This window comes from Hemicordylus capensis, chromosome 3 (assembly GCF_027244095.1).
Source record: "Hemicordylus capensis ecotype Gifberg chromosome 3, rHemCap1.1.pri, whole genome shotgun sequence".
In the NCBI taxonomy this organism is placed as follows: domain Eukaryota; kingdom Metazoa; phylum Chordata; class Lepidosauria; order Squamata; family Cordylidae; genus Hemicordylus; species Hemicordylus capensis.
In genome coordinates this window covers 206,776,149-206,794,889 of record NC_069659.1, presented here as the reverse complement: position 1 = coordinate 206,794,889, position 18,741 = coordinate 206,776,149, and the positions used below count along the sequence as shown (strand labels likewise).

At 43.4% G+C, this 18,741-nt stretch overlaps 1 protein-coding gene across 17 annotated transcripts in view; it reads left to right on the top strand.

The window, feature by feature from the left end:
• Positions 1-18,741, top strand: part of KCNMA1 (potassium calcium-activated channel subfamily M alpha 1) — an 829,029-nt gene that overhangs the window by 456,378 nt on the left and 353,910 nt on the right. For all 17 annotated transcript variants that reach the window (XM_053304540.1, XM_053304539.1, XM_053304531.1 and 14 more), the window contains exons 4-5: positions 7,058-7,151; positions 8,241-8,352. In XM_053304540.1, the coding sequence (XP_053160515.1) occupies positions 7,058-7,151; positions 8,241-8,352 (206 nt within the window). The remainder of the gene's footprint in view (positions 1-7,057; positions 7,152-8,240; positions 8,353-18,741) is intronic.

Sequence of the window (18,741 nt, the reverse complement as noted above, 5' to 3'; positions counted from 1 at the left end):
GAGAGATTGGGTACCTGCAATTGGGTACCCAGACTAAGGTGGTTTGCTTTCCCAGGCCTCTGGAGCAGTAGGAGGCTCATCTGCAGGCAATTAATGGTTGATGAAAAGGAAGACTAGAAGGAAGGTTCTGGTAGCTGATGGTAGCCACTTGTTTCCTCTCAACAGAAATTGCAAACAGAGGATCGTGTAATACTTTTGTGGGTGGGAGACTCCTGGACAGAATTCCCAGGAGAAGATTGGCCCAGAAACAATTTCCAGGGATAGAGGCCAAAGGAAATCTGATTTAAGGAAACAGTTGAAAGCAGTAGGGATGTGCAAAGAACTGCGGCGGGGCGGTTAGAAGGCAGTGGGGTGTGTGTGTCTCCCTTTAAGAGCGGGGGGAGGGTGCACTTACCCCTCCCACTGCTTTCCCCCCGCCGGCATCAGTATTTTTAGCAGTGCATTGGGGCAGCAGCATACCTCCCTGCTGCCCTGTTGCCCTCCTCTTCTGGATACGACAGGAAGTTGCAGATGTGCCTGCGCACACTGGTCACAGGAGCGCACACGTCATGCACGCCCGTGCGCCCAGGCATGCCAGCAACTTTCAGTCATATCCAGAAGAGGAGGGCAACAGGGTGGCACGGAGATATGGTGCTGTCCCGATGGGCTGCTAAAAGTACTGACGCCGGTAGGGGGAAAGTGGCAGGAGGGGTAAGTGCACCCACCCCCACACTCTTAAAGGGAGACCCACGCCAGTTCTCTGAACCGGTTCCGTGCACATCACTGGAAAGCAGCAGAGAGAAACTCTTTCTAAAGATAGGTTTGGAGTAACTTTTGTTGAACCAAACCTGATAGTTAGATTTGTGTGCTATAGGTGATGTAACCCTCCCTTAATAAGATATATTTGATTTTCGCCTGGCTTGCCTGGATGTGAATGTATGTGGGCTTGGTACTAGGTGGAAATAACCAGGGGACCTTTCCACTCTCCTTGCTATCATTCTGGCTGACCAGCATCCTCAAAGAACAGATTTCTGCTTCTCCTCCCTACCAATATCAGCTAAAAATTTCCAGTGATTGGAAAAGAAAGTATTCTGGGTCATTGAACATATGCTGGCCTTTCTGTAGGGGAGCAATTAAAAAGCCTTTAGTTAAGGACATGAATGAGCTCATTGGTGTCATGTTTCTAAAGCAAGGCTTTCACAACCAAATCATTTATCTAGTCAGCTTGTGCTTTCAATTAATCAGTAGTGCAGAAAAGCTCTGGTTTGTTTTCCACTATGCCCCTTTACTCATTCTAAGGGGCATGATTAAATGAAAGGAAAGTTTAACAATAACAGTGTCTTGTGGTACAGCATCAGACATGCGTACTTGACATATTGCTTTCTTAAGAGGCACATTCTGAAAGGTGATATTTAGTATGTTTTGGGGTTTTGGTGGATGGAAGACTAGTTTGCTTATGGTGAGCAATGTGATATTGGTTTGGACAGAGGATTCGTTGGCTTATCATTATGCACAACTCTGCATGCATGCACGCGCACACACACCCCTTTAGAATTTACTCTCTTGACAGACTTGTCAAAGTCCAAGCCTGAGTACATATAACCTGTTTCTTTTGGCTGGTCCTTGAAGGCCAAATTAGGTGTTACATGGCAAATGCATCTGTCTCTCAACAGGGTTTTGTGTCTTGTTTTCTTTTGTGTTTAAATGGAAAGCAGCTGTGAAAGGCTGCAGGCTGGAATGGAGAAATGGCAGGGGAAAGCTCCACTTAACTCCTTCCTCTCTGACCATTTTCAGCTCAGAATCACACATGCCCAGCTATTTTTCTGCCTGCAGTGGGAAAGATACAGGTGCCCACATGAGATCACGAGAAATGGTGCGGAAATTTACGTGGAAGCCACCAGACACATTCTTCATTTGATGATAATGGACCATTTTAGTGCTTGTTGTTTTTAACATATTCCTTTTCTCTCTCAAAACAGCCAGCAGTTATGATGGTGATTGCTTTCCACTGGGCAGCTGGATGGGTGGCTGTTTAGCAGACATCCATAAACATGTTACTAATTTGGGAACAGGTCCAGTTCCCTAGTATGTCCCTTTCTGCCACGATATATCACAATATCAGTAGCTGAGATCAAGGAGGAGAAGTTGAGCTAAGGGTTTTGTAAAATTAACACCCAAGACCTGCTTGAACCTAGAGGTGGCCCCGCCATGAGGCAAGATACATGGTAGATTTGGGGGTATCATTAAATGTCACAGAATGAAGGGAGACAAATATGGCCTTTGAGACACAATCCACTTGCAAATTCACCTGCATAAGTCCCACTGAAATGTAACAAGTTGGACAAGGGTGGTTTCAGTGGGGCTAGTTCATGGAAAATTTCCAGTGGATTGTACCCCCATGGTACCATTTGGATTTTCTGTCTGGGATGCCAAAATATCTTAGGAGAGGCTTGCTTACAACAGCCATGGCACAAACCATGGACACTGGCATTGCAGGATGTGTGTTTGGGGGTTTCAGGCAGCTGGGTAGGCAAAAACCCTTTCACTGGTAGTTGATCATTCCCCTTGATTGTGTATTAACCTGTTACTGATGTATTAGTTTTAGTGGCTTTTCCCTTGCTTTACGCTTACTGTTTATCAATGCCAGCTTCTGCATTCACTGCAATTTATGATTCATTTAAGCTTTAATGACAACCTGCTTAGTCATCATCCTGTTTAATTGTTAATTGGGATGCTGTAGAGTTTGTTAGCTGTGCACGGATGAAGGTCTAATTGCTTTTCAGCAAGTTGCTTATTTTTATTTATTCCATTTTTATCCCACCCTCCTTCTGAGGAACCCGGGATGGCATACATGGTCTCTCCCCCCCCCCACTTTTTATCTTCACAGTTCCTCTAAATGGTAGGTTAGGCACACACACACACACACACACAGAGACTCTTAATCATTCTGTAGATGTCTAAAGAATCTGTTTTCCATTCATACTTGCATGAAATGAAGCGAGGATTGATGGAGGCACACGGGAAAGGTGCTTGTCAGACAGGTTTTTTAAAAACAACAACAACACAAAACCTTTTAAAAAAATCTCTTCCTTCATCAAGGGAGCTCAGGTAGTGCACATTGTGTCCTCTTACTGTATTCTCAGAAAATCCCCATGTGTGTCTCAATGGTGAAGAGAGGTGACCTGGCTGATATTATATATGTTGGCTTTTGACAAAGTCCCTAATCAGGGACCTTTCAGTAAACATAGCACTCATGGTCTAAATTTAAAAGGCATCCCCAAACTGCGGCCCTCCAGATGTTGCTGAACTACAATTCCCATCACCCCCAGCTACAATGTATTCTGGCTGGGAGGATGGGAATTGTAGTTCAGCAACATCTGGAGGGCCGCAGTTTGGGGATGCCTAGTCTAAAAGGACAGGTTCATTTATGGATTGGTAACTGATTAAAGAATAGGAAGCAATGGGAATAATTGGACAATTTTCACAATGGAGGGAAGTGAGAAGTGGGGTCCTCCAAGGATCTGTATTGGGAATGGTACTTTTCAGCTTGTTCATTAGTGATCTAGAGTTAGGGGGAAGCAGCAAGATGGCCACGTTGCACATGTGACACCAAGCTGAGTGGTAAACACCAAAACAGATTGCAAAGAGTTCCAAAAGGATTTTTCCAAACTAGGTAAATCGGCAATTAGATGGCAAATGTGGCTCCATGTAAATAAGTATAAAGTGATGCACATTGGGGAGGTGGGGTAGAATCCAAGTTTTACATATATGCTTATAGGCTCTGAGCTGTTGGTGACTAACCAGGAAAGTGATCTTGAGATTTTGGTGGATAGATCAATGAAAATGACCCAGTGTGCTGTAGTTGTGAAAAGGACAAATTCCATGCTCAGGATCATTAGGAAAGAGATTGAAAATAATACTAATAATATTATAATGACTGTATACAAATCTATGGTGCAGCCACAGCTGGAAAACTGTGTATAGTTCTGATCTGTGCATCTTAAAATTGATATTATGGGTCTGGAAAAGGTGCCAAAAAGGACTTTCCTTACTTATGAGGAAAGGCTACAGAGTTTGGAGCTTTTTCATTTAGAGAAAAAATGACTAAGAGAGGGGACATGATAGGGGCCTATGAAATTGCACGTGGTGTGGAGAAAGTATATGGAAAAGTTTTTTCTCCCTCTTCTCATACCACCAGAACTGGGGTCATCCAATGAAAATTCTCCAGGAGACTTTGGAGGGACCAAAGGAAGTTCTCTTTCACACAGTGTACAATTACTCTGTGGATTCACTGCCACAAGATATGGTGATGGCCACTGCTTAGATGGTTTTAAAAGGGACACATTCATGGAGGACAGGTCAATCTATAGCTGTCATGATGGTTATATGGCAGGGATGGTCAACCTGAGGCTCTCCAACTCTTATTGGACAACAACTCCCATTATCCCCAATCACAATGGCCATTGCTTAGGGTGGCTGCCCTCTGCTATATGGTATTCAGAGACACACTGCCCCTGAATACCAGTTGCAGGGGTGGGATGGGGTGTATCCATCTCCTTCTTGTGGCTTCCCAGTGGCAGCTGGTTGACTACTGTGGGAAATTGAATGCTGGGGGTGGATAGGTCTTGGCCTGATCCAACAGGGCTGCTCTTGTGTTTTGCTCTTATTTGGCCCCTACCCAACTAATGACTCTTGGACTATACCAATTTAGACTACTGGGAGAAAGAGAATCATATCTGAATCATTCTCCATACTAACAACTGCCTTCACATTAAAAAATATCATTTCAGGAAAAAAGCTAACCTAGAACCCTTCTCCCTGTTGGTCATTGTGTGAAGATTTTTAAAATAATAATAATTAATAGATGATGCAGGGGCATTCAAATATGTTGCTCTCTCCCATGTTGTCTGAAACAGTATAGCCCAGCAGGAGCTGTACCACACAAGCCTCCTGATCACGTATTTCAGTTCTGAGGGTTGTTCCATGCATTAATTACTGCAGAACATTGGAAGCAAATGTAGAAGTAACTTGCACCTCTGCTTTCCCCACCTCTGCTACAACATCAAAGTGGGGGCTTGATCATTTCACCCCTTCCCTCATCAGATCCATGAGCTCCATAAGACTCTGGAGGACTTGATCACAGGTGAAATGCCGATGTCCCATTTTGCTTGCTCCAAGAGCAGTGAGGAAGACAAAAAACAAAAGCTGCCCATATTTCTGTTTTCTTCACTTTTCTGTAATATATAAACCAGACTTTATTTTAGACAGCTTTGTTACCAATACAGTATGAGATGCTAACCCCAGTGTCACGAATGTACTGTTGGTCCTTTTTGTAATTCAGTCCTCTCTGTACAGTATGTGTTTAATAATTTGACACACAAGTTGTGAACAGTGTGAGGTGTATTGTTCTTTCAAAACACCTTCCGTATGGTTTTGTGCAGTACCGAGTCTTCTTAGAATCCTAGTGCCTTATCCTTAGAGGGAAACATCTTCAACAGTAGAGTGCCTAAGGACAAGAAAGGGCATGCTGTTATCTGACTGGCTTGAGCTGTGATGTTTACAAGTAAATCGGAACCTGGCTGCATGTGTAATGCCCTGGTAGTCCAGCTAATTCCTCTTTCTGCCTTCAGTTAGATTGCTGACATTTTTAATGCCAAGCATCTTGCTTGTTCATCAACTTAGCCTTGTATTTGCCAAAGTGCTGCTATACTAACTGGTATGATACACAGTGATTTATTTGTACAAATCATTAAGCCATGGATTTTTTCCCCTTCTGTTTTCTCAAATGCATCCCCCACCCAAACCCCACCCAGTATGAAATTATTTCTCAGTCTGAAGAAGCATCTTTCTTGACTTCTATATTGTCATGCTGACTGAATGATAATTTGCTGCAAATATCAGGATATGCTGCTTATCTTGGGGGCTGCAGTCTGCAGTCCTTCCAACCATGTTATAGGAATATCACAAATAAATCACAAAATGAATTTTCTTTAATTAGCTATGAGCTGGTATATTGAAGCACACTACAGTACCAGTTTGTATAGAGGATGCTATTGAGTTGGACATGCCCACCCACTCTTTAAACAAAACTAGAATTTGCAATGGCTGCCTGAGATGCACAGAGAAAATTTATTTAGTCTGCATGTGAAAATTAACCCTTAGAGTACTGCTTCTAGTCAATCTATCATCTTTATTACTGTCAAAGACCAACACAGGATCTGCTTTGTTGCTTAAATTCTTTGTTGTTGGCATTAATTATAAAAGTGGATGATGCTCTTTCTGCTCGGTTCACGGTACTACCCATCTATAGCTAGCAGAACTCCTCCAGTTTTCTAATGTGGAATATAGCCATACACAACTGCTTCCTTTTATTTTCTTTCTTCAACCAAAAAGATTATCATGAAATAAGAAGACATAACTTGGATTTGGTAACTTTTCAGAAATACTTTTTGAAGATGTTTGTATTCTTTATTATTCAAAAGGTTTGAACAACAAAACTAAATTATGTGTATTAGACTTCAGGTTTCCAACTGGTCAGATCAATACCTGACACACTCTTATGCCTTTAATAGCAACTTGATCCATAGCAATTAGCAGGTGAAGCTTTTCACAGCATGAAGATGAGCATTGTCACCTAGTGCCTGTAGATCAAGTTGCTGTAAATAGCAAAGAAGAAAGGGCCAGTTCAAGTTGGCAACCTTAATTAGACTGCTAAATTGTCAGGCTTTATGCACTCTAAAAAGAAGCCAGTTCTTTAAGGGTTAATGTGAGGTTAAGGAATCCTAAGAAAGCCTCCTGTTCCTCCTCTCTTAAAAATGTGTGCATGTTTATGTTTAAACTGTTTACTGAACCGGTGACTGGTAAGAATGGCCGACAAAACGAAAAGTTCCATTATTTTACTCTCCCCCACACCAAAAAAGGCTGCTTGCTTCTGACAGAAGGGGAGGTCCAAAAACAAATCCAGTCCATCATTTAATCAAAATGGAAACCGTGGGCAGTACGCTCTGTTTTTGTCATATATCTTTCATGCAGGTGTTGTTCCCTCCAGTTCACTTTGATTTCTTCTTCTCTCAAATAGCCCAATAGAATCTTGCCAGAATTTCTACAAAGATTTCACGTTACAGATAGACATGGCTTTCAACGTGTTCTTCCTACTCTACTTTGGCCTGCGTGTAAGTACCTACCTATCTCTGCATAGCTTAGTTTGTGGGAATTATGGGGTGTTGCATCTTTCTCAAAGGCACTCCTTGGGGTATCCAGGATGAAAAGAGGGGGTAGCATCCTGATGTGAGAGGTAGCAACAAATGCCTAAAAATATACAAAGGCTTATTGAAGCCAATTTTACCTGCTAGCATGCTTAGAAAACGAATTGATCTTCCTGGCTAACCAAGGTTGTGAAAGAAATACACAGTGTTCATAATGAGTTTATTAGCTCTTTCCCCCGAAGAAGAGGGATTTGCTCAAACTACAGAGCACAGAAATTGCTTCTATAAACCTTTGAACACTCATAGGAATTTTAGAACAGCAGCACTCAAACTGCATTCTGTATCTGCTCCCAACTCCCCTCCCCCTTTTGTCATCCAGTGCTCAGAGCTGTGACGGGAGCGGGGTGGAGCGGGGACCTTGCACATCCCCCAAGTGCTATGCATACTTACTAGCCTCTTCTTCTTCCTTTGCCTTTGTGCTCCTGGGAGCCTCAGGAAACCCCCTTAATCTAACTGCATGTTTTACTGCAAACATATATCTGGTTCAGACACATTTCAGTCGTCATGGCTTTCCCCTATAGAAACATGGAAAGTATATATTTGGAGAGGTGTTGGAGAATAGAGATCCTTATTATCCCATCCCCTTCACATAACTATAGTTTTCCAAGGAGACAGAATGATTATTGAACCAGTTTTAAGTCTGTGCTATAGAAGTGCTCTAAACATTTATCTCTCCCACCCCACCCCATACCAGCTCCAGCAAATTCTAACACTGTTTGTGAGCTATTCTCAGAAAAGGTATTCATTTGTCTCCTTGCCTTGTTTTATAAATGTTGAAGTAGAACTTAAGTCTATGGCGTAATACCGATGTACAAACACGGGGTTCTCTGACGACCTTGATCTCTTCATTGCGTTGGTTAGTTTCAAGGCAGGAAAAATATTCTTGAGTCCTATCTTTCCTAAAGAAAAAGGTTATCCCCCCGCCACCATCCCCACCCCAAAAAACCCTGCAAAATCTCAACTTCTTCATCCCCCCCACCCTTTTCTCTTTTTCAGTTCATAGCTGCCAACGACAAACTGTGGTTTTGGCTGGAAGTAAACTCAGTGGTAGACTTCTTCACAGTCCCTCCAGTGTTTGTTTCAGTGTATTTAAACAGAAGTTGGCTGGGTAAGTAAATAGCATTTCCCCCCTTTTTAACTGCCAGTGTCACAAGATGCAAGTCAAGCACAACTTGGTAGAGTAGCTCCTTGTTTTTTAGCACTCACAAAATGGGATGAAAGCTTGAGGTTGCAGTACACAGATGGGTGACCATGTTTTTCTGGGCTATTCTTTTCTTGAAACATGTAGTTCCCCTACTGGGACTTGATAGAGACATATTCACCCATATTTTCAGCAGCTTTGCGAGAATGGAGCATGGAACCTGGATGCTGGCTGTGCTGCAGGCTTGTCTCACAACCTAGCATGCAGGGAAAGAGATGGAGAAATGTTTTTCACTTCTCCCCACTTCCCATAAAATCCCTGCTAACTTGTAGAAATATGGTCCTGAGGGCTGTGCGACTCTCAGGACCTTATATCTATAAGAGAACAGGGCTTTTGCAGGGAGGGGAGAAAAGCAAAAAGAACTTCCCCCTACCAGTGTTCCCTCTAACAGAAATTCCCAGATGTTCTTGACTACAACTCCTTGTATTATCAGCCAAAGCCCACTGCAGCTAGGGATTCTGGGAGCTGTAGTCAACAACATCTGTGATGCCTTCTTACATAGAACACTGTAGGGATGTGCACAAAACCGGTTTACCCAGTTCGGTTCGAATGCGAACCAGGTTCAAACCAGGAGGGGGTGGTTCGGTTTTGGTTTTGCTCGAACCTCCCCCTGGTTCGGTTTGAATTCGAACTGTTTTGAACTGGTTAGGACATCCAGAAATGGGTAGGATGGTAGCTGGCACCCAGGGGTACCTGCCACCCAAACCCCAAAGCAATCGGACACTCGTACTATTTTTTATGAATTGTTGAAAAAAAAAAATTCCCTCATTGGGTATAATGGGACTCGAACCAGCCCATTATTCCCTATTGTGGAGCACCAATGGGTGCCAACAACCATGCAAACCCTGAAGCAATCGGACACTCCTATGATTTTTTATGCATATTTGAAATATTTTTAGTTATTTTTCTCATAGGGGATAATGGGACCCAAACCAGCCCATATCCCCTATTGTGGAGCACCTAGGGGCACAAAAGGGTCATGGGTGGTAGACACCCAGGGGATCCTATCACCCACAAAACCCCAAGGCAATTGGACACTCCTCTGATTATTGGTGAATTTTAAAATAATTTTGGAATTCCTCATAGAGAATAATGAGGATTGCAGCAAATGTATAGCTTCACTTCAGGGAGAAAGGGGTGGCCTGGAGCAGAGTGGGGTGGGTGGTACTGCCCAAGTGGGGCAAGGAAGCTATCAGAATTATTTGAAAGGAATTGGCACCCTCTTTGCACTAGACCACCACTAACTCTGGGCCACCCCAGCACCCCACAAGTGGCTTTAAGGTTTTTCTCCATAGGGAAGAATGGAGGTTTCAGCAGCCCCATAACTGCACTTGAGGGGTGCTGGGGTGGCCCAGAGCGAGGGTGCCAACCACCCCCATGGGTTGCTAACCCATGGGGTACTGGGTTTTGTTGTTTCTGAAGTGTTCTGAGTGTAGATTCTTTGGTAGCATAAAAGATTTTCAATGACAAACCATGAATCCACTCTCATCTGCTAACCCTAAAGACTCATAAACTTCAAAAATCACTTAAAAATCAGCCCTTTGCCCAATTCCTTTCAAATAATTCTGATAGCTTCCTGGCCCCCCTTGGGCACTACCACCCACCACACTCTGCTCTTGGCCACCCCTTTGCCCCCGACGTGAAGCAATACATTTGCTGACACCTCCATGCTTCTTTATGGAGAAAAACCTTAACTTCAAAAATCACTTAAAAATCAGCCCTTTGCCCAATTCCTTTCAAATAATTCTGATAGCTTCCTTGCCCACCCTGGGAACTACCACCTACCAAACTCTGCTCTAGGACACCCCTCCCCCCCCGATGTGAAGCTATACATTTGCTGCAATCCCAATTATTCCCTATGAGGAATTCAAAATACTTTAAAAATTCACCAATAATCAGAGGAGTGTCCAATTGCCTTGGGGTTTTGTGGGTGATAGGATCCCCTGTCTGTCTACCACCCAGTCCATGTTTGTTCCTCTAGGTGCTCCACAATAGGGGATATGGGCTGGTTCGGGTCCCATTATACTCTATGAGAAAAATAATTGAAAATATTTCAAATATTCATAAAAAATCATAGGAGTGTCTGATTGCGTCAGGGTTTGGGTGGTTGTTGGCACCCATGGGTGTTCCACAACATGGAATAATTGTCTGGTTTGAGTCCCATTACACCCTATGAGAAAAATAATAATAATTTTCAAAAATTCATAAAAAATCGTACGAGTGTCCGATTGCTTTGGGGTTTGGGTGGTAGGTAGCCATGGGTGCAAGCTACCACCCCACCCTCTTTTGGAGGTCTGAACCAGTGAACCCCCTGGTTCGGTTCGAATTCGAACCTGCAGCTTGAACCTGATGGCTGGTTCGGTTCAAATTCGAACCTTTGAACCACCCCGGTTCAAATTCGAACCGGTTCGCACATCCTAGAACACTGTCCCCTGCCTCTCCTGACACACTGGATTGTAAGACAAGCCTCCAGCGAAGCTAGTGTCCTGGCTCCAAGTGAGCCAGGTGAAGGGAGTGCTCTGTCCTTGTAAAGCTGTGGAGAAAGTGGGGCAATGTTAATATGTACATGGCAATATGTACATGGCAATGTTAATATGTACATGGAAACAGAGCCCATTCACACAACCAAGAATTGGAGGGTAGGAGGCAGCAAACCTAGCCAGTACTGCATGTGAGAAACCACAGAAAGCCCCCCAACTCAGCCCGCTCAATTGTGGATAGCCCTGTACCTGAGTTTTTACCAAGGTTGGATGAAAAGAGGTGCCAACCTACCTCAGTGTTTTCTCCTGTGTTGGCATGTCCCTTTTTCTGCAGCTCCTTGCAGCTGGCCACCATGTTTGTCTCAGAGTGCTGCAGCTAGGGAGGTCAAGCTGAGGAAAGTTGCTGGTGCACTGAGGGCTGCCTCTCTTCTGTGAGTGCAGTGTGTTCTGGGAAACATCCCTTAATCCTTGGAGGACCCAGTTCCCATTTACCAGTTGGAGTCTACTGGTGCAAAGTCTGCAGAGCCAAACAGAGGCTCTGCTCATCTATCAGGAATGGGGTAGGAGATCTCCCTCACAAAAAACTAACTCCAGATGCTTGTGTGAAAGACCTTAGTCCCTGGTAATGACACTACCCCTGCTAATTGAGCAAAGAGGCATGTTTTCAAAGTGGTGATTTTCTTTACTGAGCAGGGGGAGAGCAACTGGCCCTATCCAACCCCAGCACAGCATCCCTCCACTGGCTGTTGCTGGTGTGTATATTATTTTTCTTCTTGGATCGTGAACCCTTTGGGGACAGGGATCCATCTTTATTTATTAATTTCTTATTTCTCTGTGTAATCTGCTTTAGGAACTATTGTTGAAAAGCAGTATATAAATATTCATCGTAGTATTAGTCTCCGTTTAGAGAATTTCAAACTTCTTTCATTTATTAGGTGTAAACCACACGTTACATAGAAATTCATTTCCTAAAGCCCCAAATGGCCAGTTTTTATTTATTTATGATTTTTATTTATGTATTTTTAACATTTTATATCCCACTCTTCCTCCAAGGAGCCCAGAGCGGTGTACTACATGCTTAAGTTTCTCCTCACAACAACCCTGTGAAGTAGGTTAGGCTGAAAGAGAAGTGACTGGCCCAGAGTCACCCAGCTAGTATCATGGCTGAATGGGGATTTGACCTCGGGTCTCCCCGGTCCTAGTCCAGCACTCTAACCACTACACCATGCTGGCAGTTTTTGCAAAGAAAAGCAGCTTTGGGAGGGGTCTGATCCAAGCAGAAAAGAGGAGATGGACAAAACTTGACAAGCATAACTTGACATGTATTTGTGAGGGCAGATGTGCATCTAGAGTTCTGCAGGGGAAAATGCAGCTTGAGGGAGAGATTTAGATGGGGAAATGGCCAGCAGGAAAGGAGTTAAGCACTCCTCCCCTTCAGTCTAAGCTGTGCGGCTGCACGTGCACACACAAAGACACCCCCCCCTCCACACACACAGAGTGATCACAAACAGCCGCTCATTTCAATCTCGCCCTCTCTGGGAGGTCCCCGCCCCTTTCCCGCTCTTTTGCTACTGCAAATGTTGCTCTGCCCGGTCCTTCCAGTGCCACTTCCTCCATGGCTGCTGCTCCCTTGACTGTCCTTTTACCACCGGTGACGGCTGCTGCTTCCCCACCTCTGCCAATGCTCCTGAGTCCCCCCCCCCCGGCTGCTGCCCCCCCCGCGCTGTCATGTGGGCTCTTGCCGTGGCAAGACCGGGGCGTGGCAGGGAGGTTGGTGGCTTGGGCTGCGGGACATCCCATCTGAGGAGGGGGGAAATGTGGTGGGCAATTGTTGCCGCTTGCCATCTCCTTCCACTCTTGGGGCCAGAGGGCGGCTCCATCTCAACCCCACCGCCTCCTCAGTGACTGCAGCAGAACCTTCAGGCACCTCACCATCTACACTGGAGGACACAGCGGGGATCACCTGGGACAGGGCGTCCTTGCCCACCGAGCCTAAATCTCTGGCCGCAGGTGCCTAGGCTGCCCTGCCTGCATCTATGTTTTCTTCTGGAACTCTCCTCCCTCCCACCCAAGTTGGACAATCTCAGCATAACAGCTACTTTATTGTTTTCTAAGCCTCTTTGTGAAAGTCAGGGATTCATTTGCAACCTGTGAAGCCACTGTGGTGTTACAGTGCTTAGAGAGATTTGGATTAGGATTTCTACTCCCAAACTCAGGGAGACCTGAGTTCAGCCACAAAGGCCATAGGTAGCCTTGGACCAGTCACCCTCTCTTAACATAACCTACCTCACAGGGTTATTGTGAAGACCAAAATGGAGAGCGAGAGGGAATTTTGTGTGTTTTCCTTGGAGGAAAGGCGGGGTAAGAAATAGTAATCATTATAAATGCCTCTGGACCTGTGCAGAGTAGAATGAATTATTCTTAACTGTCACCTTCCTTCATCATGCTGCCTGGACTTCATTTGACCTCAGCATTATTAGCCCCAGAACTTTATCAGAGCAGGTGCCAGAAAAATCACCCTGGAATATCTGAAGTAGAAAGAGGGAAGTGTCTCTGCGGATTTTCCCTCATTGCTGGATTGCCATTGCCATTGCCTATGTATAGCAGTGCATGTCTCCTCCCCACTGGCACCACATGCATAATATGATTCAGCTCTTTACCACTTATTAATTCCTAGTAACTGCCACCATCTTAATACATTCTCTAAATTACTAACATGGATCAATCCCTATTTCAAACATAAACTTATATTAAACAAGTGGGAAATAATCTATATTTAGATTAAAATCTATATTTTACGTCAGCCTTTTTGGGAACCCCTTTTCAATTAAAATAACCACTAAGTCAACACTCCATTCAAAGGGTGATGATTGCTTCCAGTTTGAGGACATTATGCAATAAATCTTACTACAGCTTTGTTTTGGTTGGAATGGGGAAAAATAATATAGTTTCAGGTACAGCATGCCTGGGGGCGGAGGGGGAAAACATATTTTACGTGCTGCACTTTGTGTGGTGCATTAACTATTTCCGTGTGTGTGTGCGCGCGCGCGTGCGTGAGAGAGAGAGAGAAAGAGAGAGAGAGTGTGTTATGTGCGTACACTGCCTTGAAACTGCCACCCAGAACAAAATTATTTCCACTCACTGATTATAAAAATTAGAGGGAACACTGCTCTCCCCAACTGTTTCTCCATTCAACAGTTTTGGTATATCTTGCCCTACTTCCATCAGGGAACCCGGCATTTGTAATTTACCTTAAATCTCAGTTACAGATGTTGGGTTCCCTGATGGAAGTAGGGCAGGATATTCTGCAATTGGTTGTGACAGTTGAATCCACCAATCACAGCATATCAGAACTTGGAAAGGAAGTAGAGGCTGACACAAGGATGCAGGTGGCGAGGGAGTGCAGTTTTCCAGGGATGCAGGTGCTTACGTCACTTTCGTTACATGTGAACATGTGTCAAGTTGCTGTTAAAGACACATCAGTAGGGTAAGAAAAAGACACAACCCTACTAAAAGTGTGCTTTGATAGTTTTTAGTAGCTTAAATACTGTTGCTATATTAAAGGCAAAACAAAACACCACGGATTGAATGGTGACAGTGACATATGAGAATAATTATAAATGTCATAACATTTATTTTGTATTCACCACCCTGAGGATCCATCTAATTCTGCTGATTCTGTAGCCACAGATATTAGAAATTGTCACAGTGTTACAAACTTGTCATCCTTTCCAGTTTAAATGTAGTTTTAAAACAGTGTGCTTCTGCCATCTTGTGGTCAGTTTGAGACAGTATGCCTTCTTTTCTGAAACCAAAATGGTTCATGATGTCCCAAGCCTAAAGATACATGTAATGCCAAGTAGTTTGTGTTGACGCAGCTAAATGTGTGAGACAAAACTGCCCATCTATGCTTCCAGTCAATTGTTATGTCATAGGTTTATACCAAGCCTGAAAAAATTGACTTGCCAAGATGAACTGAACTCACCAGCAATGCATGACATTCAACTCAAGACTTCATGACATTCAACTCAGGACTTGATGAAACTACCTCCTTTCTACTACCTGCTTAGGCCTGCAAAAACAGAGGATTATAAAGTATATGACAGTCTGCAAAAAGTGGCTGGCGGGCCACAAATTGCTCAGGTTTTACCAAAATAATTGGCTCAAGCGTAACAAAATCTATTAAGAATTAGTTGAGGAGTGTCCCTATATCCAACTAAATGTTCCATGCCAATAACATTTTTAGGAAATTTTTTAAAAATTACTTTCTAAAGGCATGCAAAAAATTTTTGTTGGCTTGCTGTTAGATGGACAAAAGCTGGGTCAGGGGAAAAAATACAGCCTTGTTTGTTGGCAAATGGACTAGGAGTCCCCTCAGAGCAACACTGCAGCTGCTAGTAGTTTCCTTGAGGATGGGAAAATGTTAATTTTTTTAAAAAATCCCATAACGAACGATGCTTCTGAAGAAAATGTATTCTGTTGGGACTGCAGTGTTTGCATAATTAAGCAATCTTCTAGTGCCATAATTCTCTGAGAGAAAGGAGGTTGTGAGCATCCTTTCCTGCAGGCGGAGAGACACAATGAATCTCTCTCATTGTTGTTGAAACTCTGTTGTTAGCTCCTAACCTCTTTTCCATGATGAGGCTTTTTTGGCAGTTGGGGTTGAGGCGGGAACAGGGTACCGGCTGAAAAGAGGTCAGGAATATGAACTTGATCAGGAACAACAATATGAGCTTGACTGTGCAAGCATGCCTTCACCAAATGCTCACCTTCTTTCTGTCCTTGGTGGTCAAAACTGTTAGAACTGTGAATTCTAAAGCTTTGCTCATAGCACCGCAGTAACCTCTTCTGGCCACTAGGGGCATGATTAGATTTTAATAGGCCTGTTTTGGTCAGTTAGCATCAGATAGAATTGTTCAGTTGCTGTTGAAGGCTAGTGCCTGTTTGGGTATGTTGTTTCATACCTCTCTCCCAAAATGTGATGTTTTAGTTTCTTAATTATTCTGTATTTCTGTATTTGTTTTTTAACTCAATCTACTGTCTCCAGATAATTTTTGGGCTGAATTTCTTTACCACTGGAGCATATTGTACTGTGTGAGGATTTTAACGTTTCTCCTCACATCCTCAACCAAAACACCTAGATAATGAAACTGAAAAGAGAGAAGAAAAAGAATGCATTATGCCATTGGATTATCAGCAAACCAATATAAAATTAGATACGAGTTGTCGTCGTTCTTTATGTTTTTAAAAATGCCCATCATGGTGATAGGGGTGTGTGGGTGAAGAACCCACTCCATGAACTCCATGCTTCATCCATCCACAGTCTGTGGTGACCATGGTTTCCCCGTGTAGAAGTCAATGGCAGCCATTCCTTTCAGATGGAGTCAGTGAAGGGGTACACTCAAATACCTCATTGGAAGGGGGTTAAACCTGCAGATTTTTATCCTTCTCCCAGCTGTGTGTCAGGTTGCAGCCTATCCCTTAGATCAGGTATTCCCAACCTTGTACCCCCAGAAGTTGTTGGACTGCAACTTCTGCCTTTGGGAGTTGTAGCCAACAATCTTTAAGGACCAAGGTTGGGACCCTGCCTTAGTTGTTTATTCCACATAACTAATGGGAGTCATTGAGAACTGATTGTGTGGTCCTGTTCTGGTCAGGCTAGGATGTGAATTAAAGTGTGATATATGGTGCCATGGAACTCGGGGAACGGGCTTTCCTACACATAAATAGAACGTCCTTGTGAACTTGGTAGAGCAGAATAATTTACTTGAATCAACAGTGCCATTTGGTCTATGAATAGCAAGCCCTAAAGATAGCATTTTAGATAGTGACTAGGGATGGAGTACTCTAAGATGTTTAGCTTTTAAACAAAAAACCTTGCTGTGTAGTTGGTTCTGCTTTCACAGTGCATACTTTCCCCCTACTTGCCTTTAGTGTTGTGAAACACTGCCAACCCAATTACTGGGTCTAAAAAACTAGCTACAAGCCATACTTGCAAGATTACAAAATACCACCCGTCTTCTCTGTCCCCTCAGCAGAAACTCTGGTCATCTCTTGACTCAGTTACTGCAACCTTCTCTGGGCTCCCATTGTCTCAGTTCAGTTCCCTCAACTCTATCCAGCTCTCTGCTGCAAAAAGCCACCCATCTCTTTCAGTGCTTGGAACCTCTCACACCCTCCACAAATCGCCACACTGGCTGTCCTCTCCTGGATCGCACAAAAGCTTCTTTCTTTCAAAACCTCCCATAGCCTCATCTCTCCTGTCTCACATCCCGGCCTGTGACCTTTGCTTATGCTGCTCCACCACCCTCTGCAGTTTGAAGATGTCCTGTTCTCTCAGATCACTCCACTTCTTCTTCCTTGTTGTCCCTGATACTTGGAACTCCCTCTCAGGTTGCTTCTGTGATGCCATTTCTTCTGTTTCCTTTAAATCCATTCTCAAAACTCACCTTTTCCTTGAAACCTTTGATCCAACTCCCTAGTCAGATCAAATTACACTGTAACTGCTAAGCCTAAATAATGCCGTCAACAAACAATACATAAAATAATGGCATCTTCTTCCCCAGAAAAAGAACACAGAATGGACTCTGCTATACAGATCAACTCAGGTTTAATTTTCAATGACTAAGGTGACAAGGGTAATCTGGGGCAGGCATTAGGTCTAGTAGCTTAGTACAATTCTTTATTTCCCCCCATATATGTGGATTGTTGCCATTAACTCTGCTGGGGAAAATAAAGTGATATTGTGGGGGTGGGGGTGGGTGGGAAGTACTATTGGTATTTGGGCAAAACTGACAGAGATCCTGCAAGGGGGTGCAACAGTCTTGCAATATAAAAGTATCTCCTTCACATAGTCATCATCCATCTTAGAACTATTTGTTTTAATATATTTTGCATTCCCAAGGAGTTCTCCAGTTATGCAGAAACCCCTACCTTGTTTGTGGATAGCTCCATTTCACTGCCTAGTGATACGTTACTGGATTACCAAATTCAATATTAGAAAGGATGATGATAAAATAAAGTATCACACGTATTATTATTTTTATCATCATCATCATCATCATCATCATCATCATCACTATAAATGTTAACATTGAAGTAACATCAAAAAGAAAGAACTAGAATCTCCAGAGTGCAAAAGTGAAACAAACAAAAAACATAAGAAATGGGACTGAACCAAATGGAAAGGCACAAAAGGGATACAAACTACTAAGAGGACATTTTTTTGAACTGCAAAACTCACACCCACCCCCTCTTTCCAATGCTTTATCACAGCTCTTTCTGAACTCAGGGGAGATTTAAAAGCCTCTTTCAGTGTGTGGTACAGGAAGACATATACAGAAATAGAACTGAACAACGTCTATGGATGAACATTTGTGTGGAAAATAGAACATCAGAACAGGCAAGAAAGGAAAGAGGATATTCCCTATTAACCCCTGCTAACTGAGCAAAGAGGCACCTTCTTAACATGGTGATTCTCTTTGTTTAGCAGGGGGAGAACAACTGGCCCTATCCACCCCCAGCACAGTACCTCCAGTAACTGTGGCTGGTGTCTATCTTATGTTTCGTTTTAGAATGTGAGCCCTTTGGGGACAGGGATCCATCTTATTTATTTGCTATTTCTCTGTGTACACCAACCTGAGACATTTTTGGAAGGGCGGTATAGAAATCGAATGAATGAATGAAAATAACTTCCTTTTACAAACTGTATATGGATAGACTAGGAGGAATCAAACAGAAATTATACAGTTGGCTCTCTTGTCCATTTTTTCAGTGATTGTAGTTTCAAAGTAATTTAGTTCATATGTTTTTAAAA